This window comes from Aulonocara sp. 'chitande type north' Nkhata Bay, linkage group LG3, assembly GCF_057382095.1.
Source record: "Aulonocara sp. 'chitande type north' Nkhata Bay isolate Kocher_YH1m ecotype deep benthic linkage group LG3, A_spYH_male_GT1.1, whole genome shotgun sequence".
NCBI classification, from domain to species: domain Eukaryota; kingdom Metazoa; phylum Chordata; class Actinopteri; order Cichliformes; family Cichlidae; genus Aulonocara; species Aulonocara sp. 'chitande type north' Nkhata Bay.
In genome coordinates, this window is record NC_141346.1 from 39362952 (window position 1) to 39373125 (window position 10174).

Below are 10174 nucleotides of genomic sequence, written 5' to 3' on the forward strand. Positions count from 1 at the left end.
TTTGTCTCTTTCACAGATTCCTGCTTCACCAGGTTGGTAAAATACTTTTTATTATTATTTGAAACAAACATCAGTTACTTTTGAGTTTATTGTGTTTTTCCTGTTTTAGGTCGATCCAGTCTGAGAGTCACAGTCCGGGCTCCTCCACAAATCATGGAGTCAACCAGAATGAAACTCACGTGTACGACTCTCTTCAACATGGTCAGTATTTAAACTGATCTTGATTATCATTATTAATATTTACTTTTATTAAACCTCCATTAACACAAACATTTATCAGGTTCAGTTTGTGTTCACAAGTTTTTTAAATAACATTTAAAGATCTTACAGTCCTGGTTTTGACTCACACAGTGTTTCTGTGTTTGCTCTGATCTTTAGTGTAACTGTAATAAAATGATTAATGTGAGCCTGGCTTGTTTTTTCTTTAGGTACTGCTGACGTCTATGAATCAGTCACACAAGTGACAAACAACAGAAATGGTACAGTATATGTGCTGAAAATCACAGAGCAGTTAGACATGAAACTTGTTTTTGATTGAATGAAACTAATTTCATGTGATATGTTTTTACAAACCTGTAAATAAAATATGAACATTTCACTATTAGATAGTTTTACAGAGATTATTTACTACATTCACTTTAATTATTCAAACATTCATTCTGATCTGATGACACAAAATCTCAGTGAAACAATTAAACATAATAATTGTAATTGAAAGAATCTGAACAGTCTGATGAAGAAGACCAGCTCTGTTCTGGGACGTCCTCATGACCCAGTGGAGGCAGTCAGTGACAGGATGGTGGCTCAGCTGTCACCCCTGTTAGATAACACCTCCCACCCCACGCAGGTCACTCTGACAGCACTGAGCAGCTCCTGCAGTGACAGGCTGCTGCACCCACAGTGTGAAGGAGAGATTTAGGAGATCTTTCCTTCCAGCTGCTGTCAGACTCTACAACATTCATCATCATGTGAAAGCACACATGCACACACTGGTGTCTGTAAATATCTCAGTGTGCAATACTCTATACCTGCTGCTACTAACATCCATCGACTACACGATGAAATGCTGCCATTTGCAGCTGGTACAACAGAATTGAAATTCTCTACTTTTTGTGGTGTGCATTATTATTCATACTTTGTGATATATTATATTATTTAGTTTAGTCAGTTACTGTTCTTACTGTCTTTTAGCCACTGTGACCACTTAGTTTCCTCTGAGATTAATAAAGTATTCTTATCTTATCTTACAGATTCCTGCTTCACCAGGTTGGTAAAATACTTTTTATTATTATTTTAAACAAACATCAGTTACTTTTGAGTTTATTGTTGTCAGGTCTGCCGTGGCAGATGAGTGGAGGCTGAGAATTAGGACCTAAGATGCAGGCAGCTGAGATGCAAATGAGTTTTATTCATAAAGAGGTGAAACAAACAGAAACAGCAAAGGCAAAATGGTGATGCAGGGAGACACTGGGGACGACACAGAATGATGCAGGGAAAGAACACAGACGAACCAGCAACAAACACACGAGGACACACACTATAAATCCATACAGAGGGAAACGTGGAATAGCAAACAGGAGGCAGACACAGCTGAACCAAATTGAACTGACGAGACAGGGGAAAACATAAAGTGAACACACTAACAGAAGACATGGATCTTCACAATAAAACAGGAAATGCACAGAGACACAGTACAGACACTAAACAGAGGGAACACAGAAACCAAACTCTAGGAACTAAAAAGTCTAAACCCCAGTACACAATCAGAACAAACACAATATCATAATAATGAAAAACACAAACCGTTGGGTCAAAAGACCGAGGACCATGACAATTGTGTTTATTTCCTGTTTTAGGTCGATCCAGTCTGAGAGTCACAGTCCGGGCTCCTCCACAAATCATGGAGTCAACCAGGATGAAACTCATGTGTACGGCTCTCTTCAACATGGTCAGTATTTAAACCGATCTTTATCATCATTATTTATATTGACTTTTAGTGGGGAAAGGCTAATTGATCAATCTAAATTGCCCATAGGTGTGAATGTGGGAGTGAATGTGAGCACGAATGGTTGTCTGTCCCTGTGTGTGAGCCCTGCGACAGACTGGCAGATAAGCAGAAGCGAATGGATGGATACTGACTTTTATTAAACCTCCATTAACACGAACATTTATCAGGTTCAGTTTGTGTTCAGCAGTTTTTTAAATAACATTTAAAGATCTTACAGTCCTGGTTTTGACTCACACAGTGTTTCTGTGTTTGCTCTGATCTTTAGTGTAACTGTAATAAAATGATTAATGTGAGCCTGGCTTGTTTTTCTTTAGGTACTGCTGACGTCTATGAATCAGTCACACAAGTGAAAAACAGAAATGGTACAGTATATGTGCTGAAAAGCACAGAACAGTTAGAGATTAAACTTATTTTTAATTTAATGAATCTAATTTCATGTTATATGTTTTAACAATCCTGTAAATAAAAATATGAACATTTCAGGTTCAGATGAATACGATGACATCACCTCCTCTCTTATTGAGTTTAAAGATCTTAGAACTAAGAGTGAGTACACCAAAGTTAATTTTATAAAAAGAAAACCTGGTTTGGAAAGTTTTTTTAATTAGTATGAAATTCATTTTGGGTGGACTTATTAATATAAGTTAGGTCTGGTGGCATTTTTCTCATGTTAGGAAACAGACATTTATTCAAATTTATTATTTTGTTCTTTTCACCTTTTTAAATCTGTGTATTTAGTGAGATGGGAAAACAGTTAAACACCAAACAAATGAAGAATAAAAACATTTATTCATCATTCTTTGTAAGCTACACATTTGCTGTGCAAGCCAAAGTAATCTATTACTGGCATTATTAGCATGACAACACATTACAGTGATATCAAAGTGCCACTGCACTAAGAACCAATTATTAGTCTGAACCAAAGCTAAGTGGATAATAAAGCTGTATTTTACTCTGATCACTTCCTTCAACATTAAACTCGTCACTTGGATATTTCTGATCAAACTGAACAAAGCATGAGCTTAAGTATTCATACCTGTTGAACTTCTACACATTTTGACACCTTTTTTAAACTGAGATTTTCTGTGATAGACCAACACAACGTAGCACATAATTGTGAAGTGGTATGAAAATGATACATGGTTTTAAAAAGTAAAAATCTGAAAGGTGTGGCGTGCATTTGTTTTCAGCCACCTGTACTCTGATATCCCTCATTAAAATCCAGTGCATTCATTTACCTTCAGAAGTCACCTATTTAGCTGCTCTGTGGAGGCCTCAGTGGTTTGTTAGAGAACATTAGTGAACAAACAGCATCATGAAGACCAAGGAACTCACCAGACAGGTCAGGGATAAAGTTGGAGATAAGTTTAAAGCAGGGTTAGATAATAAAAAAATATCCCAAGCTTTGAACATCTCAAGGAGTATTGTTCAATCCATCATCCAAAAATGGAAAAAGCATGCTACAACTGCAAACCAGGGTGATCTCTAAAACCTTCAGGACACCAGCCGACCCCTGGTTTAGATCAAAGAATAGTCTTGTGTTAGAATGGCTCAGTCAAAGTCCAGACCTAAATCCCACTGAGCATCTGTGGCAAGACTTGAAAAATTGCTGTTCACAGTCTGGCTGAGCTTGAGCCATTTTGCAACAAATAATTGGCAAACATTTCAGTCTGTAGATGTGCAAAGCTGGTAAAGACAAACCCCGAAAGACTTGCAGCTGTAAATGCAGCGAGCAGTGTCTCTACAAAGTATTGACGAAGGTGGGTTGAAAACAAATGCATGCCACACTTTTCAGAGTTTTATTTGCTTAAAATTTTGAAAACCATGTATCATTTTCATACCACTTCACAGTTCTGCACTATTTGTGTTGGTCTATCCCCGTAAAAACATTTAAGTTGGCGTTTGTAAGGTGACAAAATGTATAAACGTTCAAAGGGTATGATACTTTTTCAAGTCACTGTCAGTTTGATTTAGTCGAGTAACAGCATCACCGTACAAAACACACCATTGTTTCAAGTATCCCAGGTGAGGTCTTAATGATTTTTTACTGATACAGAAGAAGATAGAGAAGTGTTTCAGCTTCACATGTTTTGCAAAAAAAAAAAATCATCTTTACAACACAGAACAAATTACAAATGATAAGTTATGTGTCTGAGGCCAGATGTTTACATGAAAGTAAAACCAGATGATTTCCTCGTCCACACAGATACAGAGTCTGTCTCCGCCTTCTAAACAAATCCAATAAGGTACAGTAACATTACACACCTGTAAAGACTCAAACACAAAACAGAACTTCACGTTGCATCAAGGGGAGACAATGCTTTTATAATAAACCTTATTGTTCTCCAACACAGGTGGGACAGACACAGGGGCAGCCAGTGACCCCTCACACACGTCCTTATGCTGATATCCAGGCAGGTTCTCAGTGTTTGTAGCTGCTGATTTATGCAGCAAACATTTCCACAGTCCTCTGCAGCAGATTATAGAAACACTTCTTCTCTCAGCTCACGACAGAAGATCTACAGCTGGGACACTGTTAAGTGGTTCTACGTGAAAAATAGTTAAATATTTACTCAAACATGTTCTTGTATGTAAAACAGGTTCAAATGCATGAAATTACATTTGTCCTTTATAGTGGACGTTAAAAAACACCACATGTATGAACGATAATTTACATCTTAGAGCCCTGCTCTCAAACACTGACTCAGATGTAACTGTCTGTGAAACTGGATTTAAGAAATAAGAACTTAAAGTTCACAAAACATGTCAAACAGACTCTCCTTCATGAAGTCCTCGTTCATAAAGTGCTTCACAGACCTGAACATTACAGCTAACAGCTGGATTTTCCTGTGTCAGTGCAGCTAACCAAACAGCGCAGAACCTCTTACTGCTAAAGAGACAGACGGTGAAAGCAGACAGTATGTCCTCCGTTTTAACATAAAACTCATTGTTGCAGCTGAGAGCAGCACAACAGTGACCCCATTAAACTGATGTTTAGTTTTAGTGTCCTTATTTTCACTGAGTTATTGGTTCTGCTATTAGTTACTTAACATAAACTGATGTGAGTGTTTTGACTGAAACGAACCAACTGACCTGGTGATGTGATGCTCTGTACTGACAGAAGATGGCGCTGAACATCTTTTTATAACTCTAAGCACTTATTTCTTAAATTAAGCTTCACAGTCAGAGTTACATCTGTGTCAGTTTTTGAGAGCTGGGCTCCATGATGTACATCAGCATTTATACATGTAGTGTTTCATGTCCCCTTTAATGCTGAACACCTGATGTGACATTTCCACACATTAATTCTGCTCAGTACCTGATTGTTTTACATGTTTTCCATCCTCCATCTTCCAGTTTTTGTGATTTGGTTCATGTAAACATTTCTGATGGTTTTATTTTCATCAAAATATTTTAATTTGCACTTAAGTTTGAACTCTTAGAGATTACACTCACTTTGTTTTCACAGACTTGTGACCATGACACAAAACTACAGACAGAAGTGGATAAAATCTCAGTGTTACTGGTTTTAGAAATGCTTTACGATAATAAAAAAAATACATCATTTAGAGTCAAAATATCTTAAATGGTAACAAATATAACTGTTATCTTCGGGTTAGTCACAGTCAAATCATCATCTGCATCAATGAATGTCAGTGAGGCGTCCTGAAAGTCGTCACATCTCCTGTTCAGTGACCGTCTCTGAGAATCACTCTCCTCTCAATCAAATCACTTTTCTTCTGTTTATCCTCTGAGTTGCTCTTTGATGGTTATGAATCATCGTTCTTCTTTAAACTGTGAAGTCGTTGCTGTTCTTGGGAGACATTTCTCTTTTGTTCTGGTATCAAATTGCTTCGTGTTTGCTGAGCTTCACCATCTTTCTGGTCACCTGTCAAACTGTTGCTCATGTTTCCAGAGCAGCTTTTCTTCTGCTCAGACTGCATGTGTGTGTGTGTGTGTGTGTGTGTGTGTGTGTGTGTGTGTGTGTGTGTGTGTGTGTGTTTCCAGCTATACCATACATAGACACGCGACCTTTCAATGAACTTAAACCGTGTGTATGAGGTATGCAGAAAAGCAGAAACAAGCACCTTGCTAAACTATAAAAACAGGAACTTGTAATAAGTCATGTCTCAAACAAACATTTAAAGGTGTGAAGTCTTGCACTTTAGAAGAAACAGAACATGGTGCTTTCCTAATGTATAACATAGCTCATCTCTGGACTAAGCTGCACTCTAAATAAAGAAAGCACATTTTGTCAGCACAGACACAGATAAAGGAAATAGTAGAAGGTTGAAAATAAATCCTCTGACTGTCTGGCTTCTTCATAATTATAGCCATATTAGGACAGATAAAGGCAATGATTCTATATCTATATATTTTAGCACAAATGACAATATAAAAAATATCAATGCCAACAGAATCTGCCTCTGTTTAGTTTTTCTGTTCATTTGTCCAGACTGACACTTCTTTTGCTCTAAGAAATAAGAACACAATGATCGGGACAGTGTAAGCTACAACCCTATAATCACTTTCTGTCACCGACCTCTCAGCTAAACCTGTGTAGAGTCATCCAATAATAACAACTGGGGTTGCTACGATTCGTTGACTAGTCACGATCAGGTCAACTAGTGTTCAACACAAAAACAAGAAGAAGCCGTCTCCAGTATCGTTGATGTGTCCAAATTCAGGGGCTGCATCCTTTGCAGGCTGCATTTGTAGGTCGATAACGTTACAGCAACGCAACGAAGACTGTCCAACCTCGAAGACTCCTCCAAATGTGTCCTTTTCCTTAGATTGAAAAGATGGGTCGGGTGTATTCTTTGTGGCCCGATCTAACCCAGAATTCATAGTGCGGCCAATTCTAGTTTCCAACAATGGCGGCAGCTACTTTGTTTTAATATTACTCTTTCTTGGTCACAAAATAAATGTTTAGGATATTTTCAGTCGAGAATGTAGCTGTGTAAACTTCAAATATCTGCTCAATTTATCAGGACATTACATATTTGCAAAAGTGCAAAAGTGTTGCGATCTACCCTCATTCATGTTGTGTGTTCTGTCTGCCTGCGTAAGTTTATTTTGTATTTTACTTCAGCCAGTTTTCTGTTTTGTCGTCCAGCATTAAAGCTGTATTTAAGTTCACCTTTTGCTTCCATCTGTGTGCATTTTGGGTGCCACCGGAAGTAGCATATGCTAAGGTGCACATAGTCTTTTCGCATTACCTCAGTAAGACCATGTGAAAATGAAAACAAATCATCCTGGGTGAACTTAGACACATTTGTTCCCCTTTTGTTAAGACAGAAAAACGCAGCACACAAAAATACTGCAAAAGGACGGTCGCCTTATATACATGGTGTATAAACTCAACATGCACATTTCACTTAAAAATTAAGATGAGAACAAATCAACTTGTTAGAGATATTCTTCTCCTGTTGACCCCCCCCCCCCCAAATAAATAAATTATCAGATATTGATGCTTCTTTCCTGTGTGATAGAAAATAGGAGACTGATGTTTGTTTTTTAAGTTAATTCCCAATAAAACTAACTGTTTTGTTGCTAACTACATTGCTGTCTGTATTATTGCTGAAGTCCTAAATGATCACCTTTAAAGTGTTTGTGCTGATGACATCATGTACAGTCAGACAGGCATGGAGAACAGCACTGACTGGGAGGCTTTGAACAGATCACATAGTTCAATTCAACATATGAGACTTTAAGAATGCACAAGCATCTACTTAAAATCTATTTAATTTATCATCTATGATATTATTATGTGCAATTCCAATGTACTTTGTTCATCTCCCTTAAATAAACAGGCAGCCTTAAGGTATGAAATATTCATGTACAAATACATATAAATGTGTGAACTGTCTCAGTGGCTGATTGTGCCCCACAGGCCTCAGTGTGAGCTTGAACACATTTATAATGTTTAAGTAGTTTAATGTGTCGGTGCTGATGATAAACACATTTTGAATGAAAGCCGGGGAACTTTGGTAGCACAGAAACAAGTGGCTATTCTTTGTGAGCATATGGATCAGTCATATTACCATTATTTCACCCAAAGGCACCAAGTTAATATTTAAAAAAGCTGCAGAAATACACACAAATATAAACAGTACTTGGTGACAACTTTGCTTTTAGCCTTTAACCCTCTGGGGTCCAGGGTATAACTGGCCATTTTTGACTACTTTTGATTCGGCCTCTATATTTCACCTTTAAAAACTGTTTATCCTGCCAATCTGTTATTTACCCATTTTGATATAATGTATCAGCACAATTTATCTAAATTCAGACAAAGTGATATTTTTGACTGTAAAAACCAAAAGCATGTTTAACGAATCATTTTCATAACTTGAAATGCAAATACAAATTGTACATTTTTAAAAAATATGCACAAGTTTTGCAAACAACAAAGTTATATGGTACTATTTACCTAAAAATGCAGCCAAGGCTCAGACGTTTTTTATATAACCATTTAAAACTGTTTACAGAACAATCAGGTGTTCTGCATCAAATAAGAAGAGAACAAATTATTTATGCAACTCCAAAAAATAGTTTGTGTCACTATAACACAGATGAGAACAGCACAGGGATAAATCCTGCAGGTCTGACAGCAGGTGTGTCACTCAGCATTTACACTGCAGTCTGCCTTTGGTGGCTTTAAGACAGCAACTGTGACATTCACTAGTAGAACTGACACACAAAACAAAACAACGACTACACTACACACTAACTACACAAGACAACAAACTAACTTGAGACTCCAAACACAGTAAACATCACAAAGCTCTCACCAGTGTTGACTAACGCGTTACAGTAACTACGTTATTATTGTGGTAACGAGCACGGTAACTAGTTATTATGCCAAAATCAGGAACGTGTCAATCGTTACTGGGATTTAGATAGGCTCGTTACTTCGTGTGGTGGCTATCATGGAGCCTCCACAGACTGAGTACCATTAGCAAGTGGTGGAGGCCAGCAGGTGAGGCAGGAGGAGCAGAGACCCGAGGCGGTGAACTGAACTTCAGGTAAGAAGTTATGACCTGCAGTCTATCTGGGTCAGATATAAACCAAGTTTAGGAGGAGTTTATTTTCGTTATGCTGACCTTTTCGTACTGGGTACTAGCTAGCATGATGGAGTTTCTATACAGCTGGGTGGTGCTATGATGTTACTGATGTTGGACTTTATTTTGTTCATAAGGTTAATTAGTAGAGTTGCCAACTGTCCCCTAAAAAACTGAATCATCTCGTATTCAGAGAAAATATTACGCGTTTCGTATTGAGGTGAAAAGGAACAGTTTGTCCCGTACTTCAGCTACAATGAAAAAGCTGGAGTTATTCTGTGTCTTGGTTACAGTAACTAAACTAAGTACAACAATCCAGCAAAGCCTACAGCTCAGCCACCACCTTAAGCATCGGATGAGGATGATGAGCAGCAGTTGCTTTGGCTAAAGGCAGGAACCTGGAATGGTGCACCACCCAGGTGGAGAGGACAGCAGGAGAGAGAGAGAGGAACAACAACAGCACTGACAGGAAGTCAGAGAAGACTGGAGGACCATGACATCTGTTTGTGTATGAAATTTAAAGGCATTAAGATCAAACCACAAAAATGACAATGCAGAATAGCTACAGTGCCGATATGTGTGTGAAGGGTTGTTGGTGGTTACTGTCTGTTCTACCACAGGTTTATTTTTAATCTACTGAACGGCCTCATTTTCGTCTCGACCACATGCAAAAGAGGAAATGCAGCCTGTAGTTTGAGACAATAGTTTTGTGTGTAGCGGTGTCTTATTTTAAGCCATCAGTATCCAGCAAACATAAGGTCCTAAAGCACACTGCACTTTATTGTCCTCTTCATACACTGATGAGGAAAATACTTTATAATATTAACATGTCAGTAACATGTGAAACTTTAATGACTGAGACCATGAACATATGCAGAAAGTGTTTAGACTCTGACCTGTAGATCAGACTGTGACAGGAAGGATCACTTCTCAAAAAGACGTGAATGATGGAAAATATTGTGTAAACATTGTTATTTGTATAACTGCAAGTTCACACAGAGCTGCAGTCTTATCTGCACCATCTCTGCACTGAAACAAACCTCAATGATCTTTTGTTGTTTCCTTCATCAGCCTGCAGAGTTAAAATGAGGAAGAACATTTACTA

General features: G+C 37.9%; 1 protein-coding gene and 1 long non-coding RNA gene across 2 annotated transcripts in view; both read left to right on the forward strand.

Moving 5' to 3' along the window:
• The window catches only part of LOC147335625 (basement membrane-specific heparan sulfate proteoglycan core protein-like), a 46088-nt gene extending 43810 nt beyond the window's left edge, over positions 1 to 2278 (forward strand). Inside the window, exons 13-16 of the mRNA XM_086286094.1 lie at positions 110 to 201; positions 719 to 819; positions 1857 to 1948; positions 2274 to 2278. Coding sequence (XP_086142220.1) covers positions 110 to 201; positions 719 to 819; positions 1857 to 1948; positions 2274 to 2278 — 290 coding nt within the window. The remainder of the gene's footprint in view (positions 1 to 109; positions 202 to 718; positions 820 to 1856; positions 1949 to 2273) is intronic.
• Positions 2279 to 2490: 212 nt separating this feature from the next.
• On the forward strand, positions 2491 to 7565 carry LOC147335626 (uncharacterized). Its single transcript, XR_015126880.1, has 3 exons — positions 2491 to 2554; positions 4215 to 4254; positions 4363 to 7565. It is a non-coding gene; the product is annotated as an uncharacterized LOC147335626 (long non-coding RNA).
• The last annotated feature ends 2609 nt before the right edge of the window (positions 7566 to 10174 follow it).